The following is a 23063-nucleotide window of genomic DNA, read 5'->3' as shown; positions in this document are numbered from 1 at the left end:
GCTTCCAACACATCAACTTCGAGAACTGACAAAATTTTTTTTTTTGTCACCTGAGGTTGTTTGTTTATTGTTTATAGAAGTTGGTGAGGACCACACAGTTGTTAATTAGGCCCTGATAAATAAAAACATAGAGTTGAAGGAGGGTGTACTTTCTTTTTCCCATGACTGTATACAGTATGTATACCAATCTTATTTTTTCATCACTTTCCCATTTTAATCACCACATCTCCCTATCCCTCCACGTCTCTCTATCCCTTCCCCAGTTTCTCTTCCACTACTAGTTGGGCTAGGTGAACCATACAAAACACACCATATGTTACTCCCAGTTCCTGGCTCATTAGGTGCCAAGCTACTTACTCTGGGGCTGCCTCACATTCTGCAGGCGGCCAGATGGATCCCCAGCAATTGCTCAATTTTACTCATATCAGCTTTAGCACTGAATATGCATTAGCTAAACTTTACGTGGTGGTCTGCTCTTGATGCCAGGGAGGTCTTTCATGATGGAGCTTTCCTTTAAACACATTAAAAATATTCATATTAGAATGCGAATGATGTTTTTAGTGATTCTGGTCCTGATTTGTCGGTTGGTCCTGTATTTTCATTATTCCTGTGAGAAGTTCTGTGATGCCATCACAGGGGGACATTGCTTGTTACAATGGAGTTAATAGGAGAAAACATTTCAGTGATCTCAACAGATTTTGCTGTTAGCTCCTAAAACAAGAGCATGAGCTTCTATTTTCACCATTTTCTAACAATGTTCAATGTCATATTCATGGGTAATCCAGGGCAGAAGTAATGGAGAAACATTGGACTCAAAGTTCCAGAATGCAGAATGGCATATTAGCATAAAAGAATGGCATATTAGCATAAAAAGTAGCTTTGTAATCTTATCTATTTGAGCAGAGTGTAAAGAGTGCCGGACAGACTAAAGGACTAAAGTAATGCTGCATCATTATCTTTAGGTATCTTTAGCTAGTTCCCACTGGCACCACTATTAGGTCGGCGTTGTAAGTAGTTAGGAAACCGTTAAAAAAAAAGGAAAAGAGACCAACAAACTAGTTCCTTTAAGGGAGAAGTCAGGCCATTTTCATAATTCAAATCCAGGCTGCTTTGTAAAACTTAAAAATATGGATGTAGAAAAAAAAACCCAGATCGTTGTTGTTTCATGTCACCTCTGTGGGATTTATGAACACTACAGCTTCCCACGTGTTCCCACATGTATAGTAGTTTAAACAGTTCAGGTTAAAAATCTTTGAGTAGAATTAGTCAGAACAGAGGTAGCATGTCCAATTTTTGCATACAAACCTTTATTATATGAATATATAGTTTAAAATTACACTACCTCCTTTTGGGTTTTTCCCTTTTTCCATCTTTTTCAATAAATCGTGACTTAATAAAGTCATTCAAGCTGCAGAATCTCTCACTTTTGGTTGATGAGCCTCAGCCTTGCTTCAGTGGATAATTTCACCTGGATACTATAAATTTGTACCTTCTAAAAACTGTCTCAGGGCTGAACATCCACTTAATGTGAACATGTTAGCATTTACTCTTCTACAATTGTATGCTGTAATCATTTATAATCCCACTATGTGGTGACCTCCATAAGAAGCGTGGTTCCCTTTTAAACCTGGTTCCTTTCAAGGTTTCTTCCTCATGTCATCTCAGGGAGTTTTTCCTTGTGACTGTTGCTTGGTCTATTGTTAAAAGTACTATACAAATAAAATTGAATTGAGTTGAACTGATGATGGGATTCAGTTTTCAGCAGGTGCCCACTACTTACTCAGTTGTCTAAATAGAACGTTCTCAAGTAGTCTGGCTCTTTTACTCTCAAAGCCACATATCTCTGCCTTTACTTAATATAGTATATAATCAGATATTGCTATCAGCTCCATCTTTTGCAGTCTATTTTTATATCTTGAATACTGTACTTAATTGCTTTGCTTCTTATCTATAAAATGGTTCATATTTCCTGAAAAGCTCCACTCATTTCCTCAGTGGCTTTGCCATTCTTCCACTATGCTAATGTTCTCTTATCAGTTAGCATTTTTGTGGTTTCTTATATTACCTTATATTATCTCTTCATAGACAATAAAAATCGTCATATATTTTGAGTGGAAATCACCTTCTTCATCTGTGAATATTTTTATTACGTATTATATACCTTAATCTTGGATCCAACAGCATATAATTACATATATACCACATTTCTCAAGGCCAGATCTCAATGCTAAAATCTGCTTGCTGAGAATGTGCAGTAACCCAGACCTGTGGATACCGGTGTGTGTTTGGATTTAATTGGTTATTGATTGGTGTTAAGATGCATACGACAGTTGACCATCAATCTACTTCTGCTTATTCAAAACACAGCTTCAGCAAACTAAAAATTTTTCCATATAACCAAAAAAATACCAAAGGTTTTACTCCATTGCTCCACTGGGTGCCCTTACTGACTCAGCATAAAGTTCAAACATCTGTGACTGACTTTGAAATCTAAATGGGTGACAAGTGAGTTTAAAGTTAATAGGTGTATTTCTTGTAAGTGCCATTGCCCAAGGCGGTAATATGTAAGTGCTGTTTTTTTTTTTTTCCTTTGTGGCATTTCCACAATCATAGTCATAATCCATAGCAAGTCTGGGAAAGAATCTAGTCAAGGGTATTGCAGAATATCAATGATCAGAAATGAAAAGTCAAAAAAAAAAAAAAAAACGAATACATACAGTATGTGTATCTAAGACCTCACATTGTTCACTTTCTAGTGCACTTATTACAGTAAGTACTGTAAACTTTATAAAACCCAACTGACCCTGACACAGCCCTGACCTGATGGTGCCACTGAGTATTTCACAAACTGCTGATCTCCTGTGATGCTCAACAGTCTCTCGATTTTACACAGAATGGTGTGAAAAAACAAAAAACTCCAGTGAGCAGCAGCTCTGCAGGCAGAAACTGATGCAAGATGCCAGACTTGTTTGAGCTGCCAGGAACTCAAATAACCACTCTTTACAACCATGGCGAGCAGAAAAGCATCTCAGAACACACAGCACTTTGGACCTTGAGGTGGATGGGCTACAACTACAGAAGACCATATTAGAATAGGAATCTGAGGCTACAGTGGGTACAGGCTCACAGGAAACTGGACAGCTGAAGATTGGAAAAAAACATGAAGATGGAAGATCCGTGACTTCCATTAACTAGCTTTCCAAGGGTGTTTTGTAAAATCGTGTGTAAAAGAAACTCATACTGACAATAACTGTCTCTGGCCAGCATGCCCCCCCACCACACACACACACACACAGACAGAGCTTTCTCTAAAATCTTCCAAACTCTGATATCTTCAGAGTGAGTGCTTGATGCTATTTCAATTAAAAAAGCTGAGTAGGAGAGGTTTCAGCGAATGTGTTTCCCAGTATTTTGCTCAGACTTGATTGCTCTGATTTCAATTGTTTTTATATGCACTTAATGGTAAGTTGTTTTGGGTAAGGGAGTCTGCTAAATGGCGTAATGGAATGGTTCTTTGTTTCTAATTGATGTTTCTGCAATATGCTTGAACATATTTTTCCCTCTTTGCTTTTCTTGCTGCTTTTGTTGAAAGAGGTCAGGGCAAAAAAAAAAAAAAAAAAAAAAAAAACACACACACACACACACACACACACACATACACACTTACTTCAATTTCTATGCCACTTTATTGATTCTGTGTATTTGTGTGTGAGAGTAGGTACACTTTGCACTTTGTAAAGGTGTTGATTTAAGTTTAAGGCTTGTTGAACCCTGCCATTCTCAATGAATCAATCCGACCATACTTCTTCGTCAGTCACTCTTTTTCCTTTCTCTACTTCGTCTCTGCATTTCAAGGCGAACACTTAGTGAAAGAAAAGAAATGACAGATCGAAAAGGGGATAGAAAATGAAAGCTGAAATACCAGAAATACGAACGGAATACACTCCCAAACTCCCCAGCCCTCACCTACCCTGATTTATTTATAATATCAAAAGGAGTAATGACACTGACAAGGAAAGATGGATGACTTCTTTTCAGTTAGGAGGCAGTGATGTATTTAGTAGGTTCGCCTCTGACACAGCAGTGTTGATGGCTGAAAAATAAGCACTTTGCCAACATTGCAATTAAAATGCATAAATTATCTTCATAGCCAACAAAGCAAGAGCAAAGCAAAAAGCCAGTCCTCTTGTGAGCCAGTCACATTTTTCCAACCTGTTGTAGAGAAGAGTGTAGCATATGCTTATTACAATGAACACAAGGGTTGTACTTTCACCTGGTTTTGTACGCTCTAAGCCAATTCATGTGTGATAGGTAAAGTTCAAGATGTCTATTTGTTAAGGTATGTTTATTTATTTGTTTTATCTTTTTTTTCTTGATTTGTATGTTTTTTCAGTGCAATGTCTTGTCCTAGACTATTTATTATAGTTTATTTTTCATGGTATATGTAAAATGATTTTTTTAAAAAAAATTAAAATAATTTTTTATATCTTATTTACTTTAATAGTGAGAAATAATAATAGTGAGTGAGGTATAGTATATAATAATTACAATAACTTGCATATAAACCATATTCCAATTATTATTGCAAGAGAATGCTCTATTGATTATATTTCATATCACACTTGTCAATAATGCTGATAAACTGACCAAAGTTGGCACAGTTGGAACAGGGTTCATATATATTGTGAAGCTTTTGATGATTTGAATGCTACTTTTAAGTTAGTTAGTTGTATAAGTCCTTTTCATTTCCAAGAAAATTTACAATATTCATGAAATATGCCATAAAGTTAGTCAAGAACTCTTCTAGGGGACTAGAAGCTAAGGGTCACGACTCTTTGTGTTTATCAATGTAGTCACGAGAGAAAAAAAATCCTCTTTTGATTTATTCATTTAGTTTACAAATTAATATTATGAATATCACTCTACGATATTAGTTTAACTATGAAGATGTATTTTGTGTGCGACTATATTGAAATGTTCCTGGGATTCACATCTTAATCCTGACACTCTGCACTAGCGTAGGAGTTCAGCAATAAAAATAGACAAAGACTAGTTCCAAGACAATATCGAGTGACTCTGACTCAGTGGAACAACAGAAGTCAAAAAACTAGAACAGGAATATGCCAAAATATTTATTGAATATGAAATTAAAAGTTATAAATGATATATCTGGAATAAAAAAAAATAGAGGGTGGTCAGGGCTTGAGGTTGCAGAAACGTCACAGAACATAATGTCAATTTATGGTCAATTGACTAAAAAGTTTGGGAATCCTTGTCTTAGCATATATCCCAAGTTACTCAAAAAAGGTTTTATTAGAATTTCATTAGGAGTAAAAAAACACCTTGTGAGGCATTGAGTTTAGATTAAATTTTAGTTGTTATGGACCAGTTGCTAATGGTAGCTAGCTAATAATGTGACAACTAATAGGCTAAGTTACCAAAATAGCACTTTACACACTAAGGAAAATTCTTAGAATACAATGTGGCACTGAGTTATTGGTAACTATAACATTGTTATATGTTATAGATAGAGAACATTATGCTTTAGTTATGTTACCAGTAATGTATTAAACTAGTGGTTTTTAAATCTTGTGATTTTTTAGAGCTAGAGGTTGTTCATTGTATAAAAAAGTTCATTATAAAAGTACAAACAGTCTCTTGCCCCCATATAAGATTACATGAACACAAAAACAGAAATGTTGTTAGAAGGAATGTGCTCTAGCATTTGATTGACACTAAGCCTCAAAGCTCTGATTTGATAGATAGATAGATAGATAGATAGATAGATAGACACTTTATTGATTCCAAGGGAAATTGTAGCATTACAGTAGTGGTAAAAGACAAACATTCACAGATAACCATATATACAGTAAGATAGCAGAATGCAAAAAAATAAAGTTGTGTGTGCATGAAAGGTGGGAATATTGTATAAGTTACACAAGGATACTTCTTTATATTAAAGCAAACTTGAGTCTCCGTTTCATCATCAACCCTCCTCAGGTCGTTTTTCCTTCTAACTGCTCCAGTTTGTGATATTCATCTATGATGTTTACACCACAATGAACAAAGAAATCCTGGCTATAGGCCACAGTGTTCTTCCTGAATTCAATCCTTGTTTAATATCAGGCACTTCTGCCTCGGAGCAAAAGGTGTAGCATATATGATAACTTTATATTAATGCACTTGATCAAATACATTATCAATCCTGTAGTTACAGCTCATTCACAGTGATTCGTATGGCAGACTCTCCAGATAATCTAAAGCTAAAGAGGACTAAACATTTCAGGACCTCCTGCTATTGGATAAATAATTAACTTTGTGGTGGTAACAGTAACTCTTTCCTATAACAGCAAAAAACTGTTATTTTTTCCCCCATTATTTAGAGCTCAGATATAGAGGCTGTATGGGTTTATTTGTACACACTGCATTTAAAATAGCTTTCATTTTTCTTCAAACACAATGGTTTCAAAAACTGCAACTCTACAATTAAGATCTGGTGAAGCCTCCCCTGGAGAGAATAACAATATAATATTCTGTGTTCCTATAAACATTTTTGTATTACGTTGGATATATTTTTTTGGCCTTTTGCACCAAGCGTACTGATGGTGTTCATTATCAAAAAGTACAACTTTGGTCTCATTTGACAAGAGCTCATGATTAAAACTGTAGTTCCACTGGTTTCTGGTAAAGTTCAGGTGCCGTATATTGTAAGCAACCTATCCAAACAGCTTGTTGCTGTGAAACCCCCCCACCATTCATTTGTTTTTAGCAGATTTGATTAAATTTTGTTTGCTTTCCATTTTGAATTATTTTACTGTTGCCAACATATGTACAACATTATTAGAAGCAGTTTCTCCAGTTGTTTACAGTTTGCCCATTATCCTGAAGGGGGGGCCAATAATTGTGGATATTGCTATATAAATATTTTCAGTTATCCAGTTCACTGAAATGCCCAGTAGTGGTGAATGAAAACATAACAATTTATTTGGGAGAAATGATCAATTTTTCCAATTTTAAGTGAAAACGATAGCCAAAGCGGTCGCAAATAATTTATATCTGTAGATTTTTAAAACTGGGTCATTTCTTTCAGCAACCTTACAGTATACTGTATATTGGTCAAGCTTTACATTCCACCTCTAAGCTAACTAAACATTAGACAATTTCAACGATTAAATTATTCAGAATTAACAGATAATGTGTTCTAAACAAATACAAATATAGATATGAACAGGAGGCTGCACTAATGGATGCATTTTTTTAAAGAAAGCTTGCCATAAAGGTTCACAAGACATCTGGTTAAATTATGCAATAAAAAGGTCGCACAGTGACTTTTTATTTAATTTTTTATTATTTTTAATTTTACTGTTTTAGTTTACTTTCATACAGGTGTGTGTGAGAAATCAAACATTAAACTCGCAGAACAAAGTGTGTCATGCATTTACTGCCTGGTCAGGATCATCATGGTTTAATTTAATTAGGCTACTAGTTTGTTTATAATTTGGGAAATAGACCCAACATTCGAAAATATTGCAGAGAGGTGAAATCAAAAATAATAAGCGCACATCTCTAGGTGAGACTCGAACTCGAGTGATGCAGCTGAGTTTGAGGAATGGAACCAGAATTCACAGACTGTGCTGACAGTGCTGATCTTTCTACCTTTTATATTATTTTATTTATACTTATTATTATTATTTTTTTCATTTTCAGTGTTTCAAGGAGCAGAGTGGTAGGGTTCATATTTAATTTAAAGAAAAAAAAAATCCTTCCTGTTTAGGCCACATCTACTTCAGGTTTAACTCAGAATACAGATACAGATATGGATATTTGGAGCACTACACAGACACGGATAGTGTCTCTGCCTTACTCATCTAATTTGTATGCTAGGCAATTTTTGGTTGAACTCAAAAACAGTGTTCTTCAAAAAATCCTCCCCCATTTACTTACTGTTTTAGATAAATGATATCTGTACAAAGAGTCTGCTAATAGCATTTTTTATCCATTGGAAATGTCTCCACTGACCGATTTATCACGCTAACCTCGAACGTCCCCATAAATTCAAACTGAGCTGCGCTCAGGTAATGAGCTATGCATTATCATCATCATTCTCTCCTCGACTTGTGGTGGAAACTCCTCCATACGTAATGTTTCAATGGGGAGTAACACACATATTTTTGCCACTCAATTGGTTAGCATATGGCTTTCTGATGCTTGGTATACTGTATGTCTAGTGGAGGTTGAGTATTTATGTGCTTTAATAAAACAGGATGAGAGGAGGACAGAATGGGTTTAATAACTCAGCATGAAGGCCATTTTTGTGTGTATTGGCTGTGTCAGAGCAATATCATTTAGGACTTATAGTGTATGTTCTTTTAAGATGGCATTGCAGTCAAGCTTAGTTACTAAATATGCTTCTTCTCTCTCTTTATCCAACCTTGATGTGACAAATTCTCTCATCATCTTCTTATGAAAACTAAATAGTCTTCGTTTCACCAAGTAGGGAATTTATTTCTCCTTTTTGGCCTCAGAGGCATTTTCCTGATGATGAAAAGTAGTTCTATGCTGTTTTAGCAGCTATTACCAAGCCACTGATGCTAATAAGTTGGCAGATGAGCTTTCAAGTTGTTTATTTGCAGAGTGAATTACCACTGTAGCAGGTCAAAGGCGCATGCTGACCGACATTGCATTCACATCAAGCTCCACCAGTTTGTGTGTGTGTGTGTATGTGGGGGTGCTGCAGAGAGCACGCTTGGATGATTGTGAGGTTTGAAGTCCTATCAGATTCATGCAAATATTATAGCTTTCTCTTACCTTTTCCTTCTCATGGACTGATCAGGGCCCAGTTATAGTGTATTGTTTTGTTTGATGTATTGTATGGCAGTATTGTTATGATGATCTTAACTGGTACAGTGATCAGTGTGATGTTTGCTGCACCATTGAACAATGATCTTTGTGCTGTGTGGACCTTTGCCAAGTTGTGATGAGTAGCTGTGTGTCTTATAGTGCTGTGTTTTATCCATAGGCGAGAGGTGTACCACATGCAAAGGGATCTGCTTAAGGAGCGAGCAAGGTGTCAGAGCTTGCAAGAAGAACTTGAAAATCCCATGAATGTCCATCGTTGGAGAAGACTGGAGGTACGTACTGTATATGGGTATAAAGCCCTATTCGGATCTGAGTACTTTGATATGGGGAGGTGGGAACATGGAATTATTACTAGAGAATCTCTGGAGTTGTAGTCCCACCTGAATCCATCATGTCACAAATTTTTACAGCCCGAGATTACACCATATTTTACCATCTATAAAATCACCAAAGGTAATAATATCCTGTCTGAGCTAACATGTTCCTAAAGATTCCATTATATCCTGTGGGAAAAGACTTCTCCCTTTTTTCAGTATGGAGAGACTTTAGTTAACTGTCTTTTCTATCATCTAAAACCAAAATGAAATAATAACCATAAAATATAGATGATTTAAAAAGTCTTGTCAGAGAAACAACACTTTTGGAAGATTTAGGTTTATTGAATTCCTAGCACAGACAAAGCCTAAATACATGTTATGGCCATGTGAACTACTAAGGCCCCTTGCTCATCCACAAACTCTACAAGTGCCCTTACTTAACAGACATATGTCAGGAAATCTTATCCTGTCCATATAGTACATAACTGTACAGATTATGGGTGTAACAATTCACCGACTCAGGTCACTGAACCAGTTACTATACTTACGATTGGGAGGAAATCACGAGTGAGTCGGGAGGCAATCACAAGTAAATCGGTACAGGTGTCTTTGTATTGGCCAACACAACAATAATATTATACTACTGATAGAAAATAAACAAATACGTCTACTATCACATTTTATATCCATTTCTCTCTCCTTTTTTCTCTCCTCATACCTCTCAGTCCCAGTGAAGGGGGCATGACCTCCCACTCCTTGACTGCCTGGCTCACAATACCGGATAAATGACTAATATGGGGGCAGATTCGATCCTCCCTTTTCCCAATTTCAGGCCAGTCTTGAAATTCTTTTTTTCCGGATTATCCTGTTGTGGGAGTATAGTATATATTATCTAATCTGTAATGGTTCAGTTGATTTCAAATGGAAAATTCAATTCCCTGAGATGACATGAGGAAGAAACTATGAGCAGAAACAGACTCAAAAAGGGAACTCATCTTCTTCTGGGTGACACTGGATAGTGGGATTATAAATCATTACTTTTCTACTGTATTCTGTAAAGACGATCAGTACTGTGTACAATCACTACAAATATGCTGAAAGGACGAATAAGGGTCCTGGAATGAGTCTTTATGATTGCAGCAGCAGTTTTTAGGTGAAATCATAATTAATAGTATTTACAACTCATCGTTATTTGGGGAGGGGTGGATGCAGACTGTGTCTCACAGGAAACTCAATTTAGAGTTTTTTTTAGAATTTACTTAATAGATTTACTTAATACAACCTTGATAGCTAAATATTTGAATGTAATTTATAAGTAATTATGGAAAAAGTCACAAGCATGGCACTTAGACAGTCTTTTATCTGAATAATAGTCATGTTATAATACTCCTAGCTTGAGCTACAAGATATACAAGTCCCACTGACCCTGTCTTCTTCCGCAATTTATATATTTATTTATATTTTATTTATTTATTTACTGTAGGGGCATAGATGACTCAATGATAGCCATTAAATCTTATGGTGTGGCCCAGGCAGGCATTATAGCTAACACTTTATTACTAAATTACATAAATTGCATCACACTGCAATGTATCATATCTTTCATCAGATTGTTGATCATTAAAAGAGATCAGACATACAAACACCTAGCCATTAGTGGCCCATAGCCTAAATACATGTTCTCTGTACTCTCCTGATAGTTAAAGGCATTAGATATTTGTCTCACAGATCCTCGAGAAACTGAGGTTATAGAAAATGTGCTTAAAGTCTTCACATTTAAGGGCAGAGTTTCAGTCTCTTTCATTCTGTCTCATTGCCTCATTTCTGATTCCTTCGCTATAATTCTCTCTCTTTCTCTTTTCTCCCTCTCTCTCTCTCACTCTAAATGGTTTCCCTGCAGGCGAGTGACCCGAGCACCTTTGAGCTGATCCAGAAGATTCACTCTCTTCAGCGGCGCCTGATAACCAAAAGCGAGGAGGTAGTGGAGAAAGAGCTTCTGCTCCAGGTAAACACCCTGCTTTCATTCTCAACCTGCAACAATCTGTCACGTCCTATTGGATGCTGATGACTCATCAAGCACTTGTGGGGTCAGGTCATTCGGAGAATCGATTTGTGAAGGCCTTGCGAAGAGAAACTCTCCTTCACAAAGCTTTCAAAAGAAGAACAGCTTTATTTAACACTGAGGTTCTGTTCACTACTTAGCAATGCATGTCATTTTGACTCCGATCATTTCTTTTGGTTTTATGTATACGGTGCATTTAGAAAACAAATTAATCAAATAAATCAATTAGTACCATCTAAAATCTAGCAGAATAAACAATATTTATGAAAATACATGCAAGAAACATTTTCATATGTCCAGGTATATTCCTAATGCCAGCTAAGAGTGATTTGATCATGGTCATCATGATAATTGGACTCTCCTTGTTATTAATATTGAAAGGTTGCCATGTTTGATCCATTCCTAATAAATGTGAACTGTGAGTATGCCATTAATGATCAGATAAAAGCTGAAGTTCATTATTTTTTTATGCGAAAGCTCACATTTGGCATAATGGTGATGTAACACTGCCAATTCATAATGGAGACAGCAATCTTTCCAAAATAGCCACCAAATCAAGGCTGTTATACTCGTTGACTTGTTTTTTCATCCATTTGCCTTCATTAAGTGCTTTATCCTGATCAAGGTCCTGGTAGATCTGGAGCACGCACACACACACACACAGTCTATCTACTGCCATCCTTTTTGGAAGAGGGAACCACGAACACAGGGTGAACATGGAAAACTCCACACAGACAGTAACCTAAGCTCATGATCGAACTAGAGACCATGGAGCTGTGAGGCAGCAACATTACCCACTGCAGCACTGTGATAGCTATGACTTTGAAGAAAACTTTGAGTTACTTTGAGGAAACTCCAAAAGATGTAAAGCTAACTTCATTCAGTGAGTATGCATACAGATCCCAGTATCTTTTATACTGAAAGGGCAAGACATGGTCTTAAGATGTAACAGTGAAATGTATAAAGTCTAGGTGGTAAGTAAGGTGAAATAAATACAGTTGCAAAAGCAGTGTCAGCTAGCTAAGCTATAGTTCTTGATATTGTTTAATGTGAAATAGAGGGGAATATGTGGAGTGGAACCAATTTTTGGCAAGGTAAATATATATAAAGCTATTGTTATAGTACACAACTGTGAACGCAATATGCCAATGTTCTCTAGCCTTTTACAATCACTTCCGAAAAGAATGGGAAAGGTAATAGAATTATAAAGCAAGAGTATAAAAGGAATCTGCAGTTCTTATGTGGTTTCACTTTAGAGAATAACTCACCATTTTAATAGAGAGGAATCTGAGGTAGGTCTGTACTCTATTCTGCAATATTGGGCCTGATTTTAATTGTTTTTGAAATTTTATGATCTCAGCAGGCTAACAAGTAGCCTGGAGCAAATAACAAGTAGAAACCAAGTTAGATTGTTTTTTTGAAAACTTCACAGAAGTATTGTATAAGCAGTTATTTATCAGATTTTTCATATACAAGGTAATTTTTTTTGCTGAGTTACTGAACTTACTACTGAAGTTAAAAGCTATTGGCTTTCACTTCCCTTGGGCAAGCAGGCTATAATATTAAGAAAGGATATGTGCATATTTAAAGGCCAAAATTGTACCTGGTTGGACACCTTTCTCAATTTTTTTTATTCAACTCTCAGAGCAGCTTGATTGTGTTATGGTCAGGTAAGTAGTTAGAAATTGTGCATTGGGCAGATGGAGGATGTTTTTTGCCAGTCTGTGGTGCTTGGAGAGTTGCTGGCCATGGTGCTGAACTGGTGTCGGTCAGTGGTACCCTAGTAAAGGGCCAGACATTACAGTTTTTTACCCTGTACTGTTGAGGGTAATCTGTATTGTGGTGTTGGCACCTTGCCCAACTAGTCAGTGCCTAGAACCACCTGGTAGCACAGAGTGTGTGTCCTTCACACTAGCCAGGCACTGCAGTAGAGCTGGTTAGGTAATATCTGAAGGCCTCATATGCCAGTGACCCAGACTGCATGGAATCTAAGTTGTGGTGTTGGGACGCTGTCTACCTGGAAACGTGAAACTGTGCAGTGCTAAGAACCAAGGTTCGGGTTATTCACCCTAGCCATCTATTGCAGGTAAGCAGGTCTATGGTAAGGAGCAAGAGTGCCTACAGATGTAATATCCGAGGTCTTGAGAGGGCCTGCCTCTCTTCTCTGCTCTGCAGGAGACAAGATGTGTCTATTTGCAAGATCAGTGACTTATTGAAGACTGGATTGATGAGCATCAGGTCTAAGCCCATTCATCTACTGTGACACTTTTTTGGAGCCCAACACACCTTCCCATAGCATATGACAACACATATGTGCAGCTTCTAACTTGTTCTCCCCAATCACACAACAATTCCCAACCGGAGCACTTCTGAGCACCACCACTTTTTGAACTGTTGCTCATGCTATGTTACAGGGCAGCTGAACACACTCAGAGAAAAGCATGAGCTCACAGGTGACCACAATTGTTTAGTGTCATTCTGATAGACAGGGGAGGGAGTAATGCCATCCCTCCCACCCACACAACATGGCTAGTTTTGCTTTCTTGGACTCCGGGCCATAAATGGCTGTGGTATCATTGGGATTCAGTCTCCGGACAATAGGGTGAATGCTTTTGTGTTGTGCCACTTTGGAGCCATTGCTACCCTTCTTGAGTGCTAGCCAGAGAGGTTTAACCTGAACCTCCACCTTGATAGCATGTGCATTTCTTGTGGCTGTGGTCCGTGGGGCTTGGTGGGATGCTGGCCATGGTGTTAAACTTGCATACTGTTGAACCCCAGGGTCAGTGGCTCTCAGCATTGCAGTCTCCTCACTTTAGTACAGCAAGCAGGGCTGAGTTGCCCTGAGTGCATGAAAATGAGAAAGTCAATGTGTGTTGTGGTGTTGACTCAACCCACTTGGAAAAGACATAAAGTGTCAACATCCACCTGGGTTATTTCCTTTACCCTGGCCATCCACTGCAGGGAAACATGGTCTGGGATGAGGCTAAAAGGTTGCTCAGTGAGGTAATATCTGAGGTCCTTCACAGCTAATTGTGTGGGCTTTAACTGATGACTGATGCATACCACCAAGTGCTCTTTAACCCCCACTTTTTTGTGAAAGGACCACTTTCTACTGTGTTTTGATGTGTCCATCTGCAAGATCAGTTACTGATGGAAGACCAGGTTAATGAGAAGTCAGTTCTTCTTAAGTAGCTACATCAATCTTTCAGTGACCGATTGTTGAAAATCAACCATTACACAGAAAAAGTTAAAATCTTAAATACATTTTGATTTAAAGGCTTGAAATGTGTTTCTAAGACAAACCTAAATACTAAACCTGATGCCTACATACATGGATAATATTAGGTGTGCTATTGCAGAATGTTTAAAAATGGAGTTGAGAAAGTGTGAGTGCATGTATGCCAGGAAGGAGGGTGACAAAGCACAGGATTTGCAAGGTGTAGGAGACATGGTCATAAGATGAAAGCTCAAAATTCTCACTCATAGCCAGTAAGTCAAGAAAGATGGAGCATGTAATCCATTTACATTATCCCACTTTCCATAGCCACAGGATGCTATTTGTTTTAAATCAAGACAACCAGAGCCCATTCCGATGTGCTATTATGTGTGGTCATGCTTAATTTGCTGTAGGCATATGTGTATGATTCAGCAGTGCATGGAGGTTGTCTGATAATAGCTGTCACTCTGATGCTGTTACGTTTGACAAGCATGACAAGCCGTGTCTTTGATATGCCATATTAGTCCAATAATTGTCAGTATTTTGAAATTATATATACAGATCTGGGGTGGGATTCCTTTGGAACCGACGAGTACTGAAATACAGTGTTATCTGTCTATTCATAGAAATATAATGCCTCAATTGGTTTATCTGACACTTGAATTCCAGCTGGGGATTTTCAGAACACATTTGGCTTAGTTACATGACAGGGGCTTGTCCGAATGTCCTTAGTATTGACAAGTGCCCACTATTGACCTCTGGGTTGGCTAAGCTGCTTGTCAATATTAAAGGGTCAAAAACTTTCCTACATTAGTGGCACTGTCTGGTGATAAGACAATTACAACCACCAGTCATTGTCACTAATACTGCCAATCCCAAATCTTACAGTTAACAAGCTAGCTTCCAGACAAAAAAGTCCAGTTTTGGGGCCAAGCACCAAAGGTGCATAGGCACTCTATTGTATCTGTATATTCTTGTTATTAATTTGATTTGTTTCTTCTGTCTCTTTTTTCTTCTTTGTTTGTTTGTTTCTTCCTTTCTTTCTCTAAATAGTTTACTTCTTGCACTGAAACCTTTGAGTTTTAACCTTTGAGTTAGTATTGAGGTGGCAATGTTCTTGTATATCATTTCTCTCCCATGCTGTGCTTGTCTGTGTGGTGTAAATGTAATTCTAAATGCTCCCTAGTGATCATATAATATATTCTTTATACATGGAAGCACACAGCTATTTGGGATTCAACCTAAATGTCCTCAGGAGAATTAAACTAGACCACATTAGCTCATAGCTTGCTATATTATTATGCTGGCATTGTTCCTGGTTTCACCTAACCAGCTGTATTGATTAACAAACTAACTCCACAAAAAGCGGTGTCGAATTAACATTTCCAGTGTCCACATGAGCTAGGAACTGTAGGTGTATATTTTCCACACTCAGTAATGCTCCATTACTCCAATACTCCATTCAGTAATGGAGTTAAGAAGTTTCAAACAGGATACTTTCTAATAGTAACTATGCTAGCCTGTGTAGATTGTTAATAAGGGGGGAAAAAAAGCATATAGGAAAATAATCAACATTTATTTATGTATTTATCAATGATGAGAAGTTGATTATTTTCCTATAATTGCCCATTTTCCAATCTGCCAACAATTACACGTATTAAATGAGACATAATACTTTAGTTAATCTACACCTTTATCATATTTATCATATAACCTGTCTTTAGTAGTTTGAGTGCCAGAGAAATAAAGAGAAAGAAAGAGACATTACATCTTATATACAGTATGTGTTCAATATATTTTGTTGTTGCTTGAGTATGTGAGAACATCTATTAATTGTGTTTTGGCATGAGGTTTCTTATAAATATAGAGAAGAAAAAAAAATCTTTACTGTAAAAGAATAACCAAGAATAAATTGTAGCCTAGTTGGAACCAAATAATTACTTTGCAATATGAATTAGAAAGCCATGCCGACTGTCTGCTTCACCAGCAGTCCTCTGAAGTTTTCATTTTAATGGAGTATGTTTGCACAGACCACACTCTCGAGCATACTTAATGGAAGAATAATCATAGCCAAAATGAGGGTTTTAATATCCATCTGATGGAGCTGGGGAGTGTTTAATGTAGATTTGTATCTTATTAACTGAAAATTATTTAACACTGTGTGAAAATTTGTGTGTGTGTGTGTATGTGTGTGAATTCACTGTTTGTAGGAGAAGGAGAAGCTGTATGTGGAGCTGAAGCACATATTAGCTCGTCAGCCTGGTCCAGAGGCAGCCGAACAACTTCAGATCTACCAGCAAACGCTGAAAGAAAAGACCAAACAGCTCAAGGTTCTTCTGAGTCTCTCTTTCTTGCACTCACTCACTCTCTTTCTCTTTGTCTCTCTCAACTCCATGATTTACTCTTTCACTTTTGAAGGTACAGCCAATCCACTCTGAGCCGCACTCCCCCTCACGCCCTCGCCCCAAAATGGCATGCCGCAGTGAGGGCTTTTATCAGATCATAAATCATTTTCCCACTTTTTTCCCTCTCTGTGCTCACCCCTCACTCTCTCCATCATGGGTATGAATAATTAGTTACCCTTCTGCCTAATTAAGAACTCTTGTGCCCGGTCACAAATGGCTAGCACTAACATCGTCTGGGATTTTCAGTCCCGCCTGTAGCTTTTTGTGTGCTTTAGATGGCCTAATTCCTTCATCACTAAAAAAAAAAAAGACCTGGATGCAACAATGATGAGTTCTCCTTTCACTAATCTGCTTTTGGCAAAACGTCACTTGGACAGAACTGTTTGGAGAATGTAGGTGCTGAAAGCCAGAAACACAGAGAAGCACAGGGTTGATGGCCCCTCAAGGAAAATTGTGTAACTGATATGAAGATACTAAGAACAGTAAAAGAATTTTACAACACAATTGTAATATATAGACTCTGGACATTTGGCAAAGAAATATATGTAATATAAGAGTCCTGCAGCACAACACAGGTACATAAATATTTTCCTAATAATGTTTTCTATTGCTTTCACTCCAGTTGTGCTTATGAATTAAGCCTAATTTCTTCTCTTTGCTTGCAGGTCACCTTTTTTTTTTTTTAGCTAAAAACAAGTTAATACCAGACTTATTGTAACATAAATCAAAGTGACTACACACCAGATTTTTCATTTTGGTGCAGTTGTATTGACAAGTATAGAAAATGAAGCTTGCCAGTGAATTAGCACTGGGGTGAGCAACACCAATAAATAATTAACAAAACAATATTTCTATAGTACCTTACCTATTCCAAACACACCGAAAGAAAAATAAAATATCTTCCCTTTCTCCCTACCTAAGCCACTCACCTCTACGATGTTCAGGCAGTTATTATCTGGTATTTACAGAGTCCACCTTTCTGATATGTGAAATCTATAGCTATACGTACAAAAAAATCTGATAAAATGCTTAAATATGCAAGCATCTAGCTTATGTACATACTGTAGCATATAGCTTCAGTATACACAGTTCAAGAGCTGGTATGTACCTGAAAATCAACAGAATACAAAAGCTAATGTAACACTGCATTATACAAAGTTCAAATGTAATGTCAAATGCAGTAGAAGGTACCATATTAATGAGAAGATAGCATTGGAATATATATGTAATAGGACTCTAGTTTCTCTAGAATCACTGCAAATTTAATTTCATTTAACAATATGGCTTTCACCCTCATTATTCAAGAGCATATAAAATAGCACTTGATCCAGCACTTCATATTATTTTGCATTTTATTATTTGTTTTAATCCGTACAATTAAGTTTAAATCCGTAAATATATATGTAATTAATCTTAGGTTTGAGAAGTATTATATATTAATATTATTACAGTAGCATAGTAGAGATCTGGTTGCGGTTAAATTACAATGATGGAGAGAATAACTCCAGAGCAACCAAGTGAAAGTGTGATATGTTGATATACTTTGTGTGATCATGGCAGAATGTTGATATTCAACATATAGAAGGTGCTGCAAATAAGTTGTATGTGAACATGTTTTCTATGAACCTGAGTTGGAAAATGGAGAACATATATTTCAGCAGATTTGGAGGGTAATCTTGTAGTTTTTCACATCTGCATTGTGTGCACTTTACTTGAAACTCTACTTTTCTGTACACAGACACCATCTGTCCCCAAAGGTGGACTTGCTTCAAGTTTAATTTGCTACCAAGTGTAATGACTTGGATGCCACAGGCAGTAACTGACAAAACTTTAAACAACCCACTCTCAGGATTGTGGGCTGGTGCTTGTACTGTAGTGGGGAACGCACAAGCTATTAGCACAAGATAAAGTGAAAAATGACCTCTTAAAGTATACCCCCCTATCTAAATAAACATTAATTAGTATCACCCTTGAGTGTTTAAGTAATGAGTGTTTAATTGTGATTGTACTGATAACCTCTGGTTATTGGTGCCAGATAGGTACCATGTATTTGAGGAACAGCTGATCTCCTGGGCTTTTCATATTTCAAGAGTTTACGCAAGATGGTGCAAATCATAAAACCCATCCAATGAGCAGCAGTTCCATTGGCAGAAATGCCTTGTTGATGAGAGAAGAGACCAAGAAAGAATGGTTAACTGGTTTGAGCTATTAGGAAGTCTACAGTAACTCAAATAACCACTCTTTACCACCGTGGTGGACAGAAAAGCAACTCGACAAACACAACATGCCAACAGTTGATGCAGATGGGCTGCAACAGCAGAAGACCACATTGGGTTCCAACAGGAATTTGAGGCTACAGTGGGCACAGGCTCACTGAATGTGGACAGATTTGAAGAACATCACCTGGTCTCAGGACCGTTTCTTTCTATAAGCAGTATAAATGGTCACCAAGGGCCCCACAATTTTTAAAACATATGTGTAAAAAAACCCACACTTTTCCATCATTTGGCGATTAGGTTTATGTATCGTGCAGTCACACGGGGCTCCCTTCTGCTATGAAAAGGATAGGTAACCAACATAACCAACGTCAGAAGATCATGAAGAAGTGGTGATCATGAAGTGTTTATATGTACCCTCCGAAAGTATTGGAACAGCAAGGCCAATTCTTTTGTTTTTTGCTATCCCCTGAAGACATTTGGGATTGAGATCAAAAGATGAATATGAAACGATAGGTCCGAATTTTAGGATGTCAGACAACAGTAGGAACAGTGATGACAAGAATTTGTTATTTTAATCATTTCAGTCTTTCCATATTAATAACATTGCTGTGAAATACAGTACATCTATGACAGTTCTACTGAAAATGATTCAAATTACATGTTAAGAATAGAGAGAAATTACACCTTATATTATAAATCCTGATCTAGTTTTCTTTTGCAGTAAACTCCAGTAGGCTACTTCACCTGCTCTCATCTTATCTTTGTGCTTATAATGTAGCTATTTCTAATAGCTTTCAAACAGAAACAGGAAAAATGCATCATCCTGATTGGCTAATCCTGTTCCTCATCACAGCAGCTGGTATTCAATAAAACCTGTTTAAACAAAGAAATCCATTCATAAAAAAATAAAACATTTAGTAGAATCAGTATAGAATCTATAATAAATGTTATTACCTAATATTGCATACACTTTATAAGTTTCCGTTAGCACTACCTTTTCCTAGAAATATCCTTTTTTTAATCTCAAAGCTAAGCCTATTGGTGCTAATTGATAGAATATGTCAAAAAAGAAAAATGAAAAGGAAAAAAAAAACCTGATATAGAGTTAGCTAGTATCTAGTATCTTGTACAGTTGTTTTGTTTATTGTTTATTAAACAGTTTTTCCCTCATATAAGATAATGAAGTATTAATTCTGCATGTAAATTCAGCTAAATGAAATTTATTCTTGCATGTAAAATAATATGATTGATGTGGGGGAGGGGCCTCCAGATGTTCAGAAACAGCCCTGCTTGGTCTTTTTCCAATCTTCAGCTGTTTTGATGAGCTGTAATATATACTGTGTATATATTCATATGCTCAGACATGGAAGATATGGTGAAACAGTTTACTCACTTGTATCTGTTTTCTTAAGGTTAGACTTAGGCTTCATGTCTCAACTTTTTTAGCACTGCTCGTGGATCAGCTTTCCTCCCGGGTTGTGTAATTGGTCAAACTGATTCTTGGATCAGCGAATTTGTTCAGAGAATGAGCCCAGGAGTCCCATTCAGTCCCATTCAGAAGTGCTGCCGCAGGCTCAGCTTTACGCTTTGCGGCGAGATTTTTATGGCCATGGCTAAATCTGATCTTACGTCAGCACTCCTGCTCTGAGCTCCATTATGAGCGCAGGTCTATTTATTTACCAGCTGAATGCTGAGGCTCCTAAATAAACCTGTTAAATGGGACTCGCTGAATTAGTTCGACTTTTTTTTCTTTAATCGGCAGAAGAGGCGCTTAGCATCACAGGAACCTATTCAATCCTGCAGATGCCTGACAGGCCCCCTTGGCTAGACAGCACATTTGGGACCTTTGCTGTCTTTTTTCTCTTCGTCCTTTCTTTGTCTCAATCTTTAAACATTGTTGTGTACACACACACACCCACACACTTACTTTCACTCTCTCCACTCTTCTTCCCTTTGTAACTTACCTTTTTTCCTACTTTCACACTGTTTGAATTTGAGTTCTGATAGAAAGGACAAACTTAAAAGCAAATGAGGGATAAGAAAAACAGAGACATCTAGATGATTGTCAACATCCACTGGCAAATCAGAAAATCGATGAAATGATTCTGAGAGACACACTGTACTTGTCCGCCTTCTACATCAACTGCAGTCTATTTTTGCCACATGGCCTTATACTAGCTGTACTTACCCATAATGAAAAGTCCCCAATAACATCTCTTATGTTTGGTCAAAATTTACTAGTGTAATAATAGTACAAATATTTTTGTCAATATTTCTGAATATAGGGCTCACTTGCAGTGAGGGGAAAGAAGTATTGAGACACTTTTGTTTTTGTTATTTCATATACTGTACTTCCAGTGCATACAGTACATCCACTTCAAATTTACACACAATGGGCCGCATTTATCGAGCTGGACATGAATGGATTGATGCATAAATTATTTGTATGAGGGTTTACACACATGAACAAAAAATTGTTTTCATGAAAGTCCTGTAAATTCTGTAAAACTTTCATACTGATTTATGCATAATCAGACTAACTAATGTAAACCTCGATTGGTCAGCTTAGAATCTTATCATTTACAATGAGTTACTGCATTTTTATATACAGATTATGGTATCTGTACCATAGTTCAATTTGCTTTTTTATTTCAAATACACACACAAATTAAATATTTTAGACCTGTTGTTTTATAAAGGCCTAACTGGCATTAAGGAAATATTACATATAAAAAGTAAATCAACCTAAATCCATTTTAAACAGATAATTTTAGTTGTTCAATTAAGATGAAATGCCGCTGTATAAATGGAGGATGGGCTGGTCTGTGCTGATGGTAGCCATAAGGTGACGCGGTGCAAATAGCAGAATTGATATTACTGGAAGAGAACTCTTATAAACGTGAGTCAAATGAATTTCAACTTCTGCCTCAGAGAAATTTTTCATTTTTTGGCCATTTTGTAGCCATTATGAATGGAGCCATGTACCCAGATATATTAGAGGAGAATTTAATCTTATCAGCCATGAACCTGAATCTGGGGAGAAGATGGATGTTTCAACAAGACAACAACCTCAAACATACCACCAATATAACTCAAGAAGGTCTAGCCAATCTTCTAACTTTATTTATGGAGAATTTTGAATTTGCAAGTCCATCAGTGGGACCCTCTAAAATTTGACAAGGAGAATGGGCAAAAATTGAACCACAATGCTGCAAACACGTAATTAATTCTTACCATAGACATCAACACCAGCTTTGCAGCAAAGTACTAATGTTGTTAATTTGTGCTGTCTGAATTCTTTGTGAAAACATTCACTGATGCATCCTGAAATCAGAAATTGGTCTGTTGTATTCTGATATCAGAAAGGTTCTTGGCCTTTATCTCTTACTTCTATAGTGAAACGATATTGATTATTTTTTAATGTCTAAGTGGGCAAAGTTAAGGGAAGTGTATCTTACACTCTGGTGCAACTTATTTTTAAGTTTTAGTACTGAGTCGATTGGATATCAAATGCGAAAAAGTAAATAGAACATGCATGTTAAGGCCACATTATGATGAGTAAACCATTACCAGTAATTGTACCATGCTTTCTGAATTGTAACATTGCTTGTTTGAAGGGAAAAAAATTAATCGTTTGTTAATCGTCTTTTTTTGTTTTCAGGCACTGTCATCCGAACTCAACATGTACGAGTCTCAGGCACAGGAGTACAAATACGAGATTGAGCGACTGGCTGGCGAGCTACAGAACGTGAAGAAGAAGTATTTCATGCAGAAACGCAAGGAGCAGGCATGCAGGTGAGAGAGTAAGACTAAAGAAGAACATGGCATTGAAGGTATTAACCAATTATTAATAGCGAGTAAAGACTTTTTTCATGTGTATTCATGCTCATAATACATGTCTAAGTTTTACTATAATGGATCTTCAGTTTTACCAGCAAGCATTGATTACTGGCAAGTCCTTACACGACAATAAAATTCAGGCTA

General features: G+C 37.0%; 1 protein-coding gene across 1 annotated transcript in view; it reads left to right on the top strand.

Moving 5' to 3' along the window:
- Positions 1–23063, top strand: part of cfap58 (cilia and flagella associated protein 58) — a 109720-nt gene that overhangs the window by 60962 nt on the left and 25695 nt on the right. The window contains exons 14-17 of the mRNA XM_026932141.3: positions 9020–9131; positions 11077–11181; positions 16666–16785; positions 22741–22874. Coding sequence (XP_026787942.2) covers positions 9020–9131; positions 11077–11181; positions 16666–16785; positions 22741–22874 — 471 coding nt within the window. The remainder of the gene's footprint in view (positions 1–9019; positions 9132–11076; positions 11182–16665; positions 16786–22740; positions 22875–23063) is intronic.

This window comes from Pangasianodon hypophthalmus, chromosome 26 (assembly GCF_027358585.1).
Source record: "Pangasianodon hypophthalmus isolate fPanHyp1 chromosome 26, fPanHyp1.pri, whole genome shotgun sequence".
Taxonomy (NCBI): domain Eukaryota; kingdom Metazoa; phylum Chordata; class Actinopteri; order Siluriformes; family Pangasiidae; genus Pangasianodon; species Pangasianodon hypophthalmus.
The sequence above is the reverse complement of the archived record's forward strand: the minus strand, read 5'-3'. Positions and strand labels throughout refer to the sequence as shown.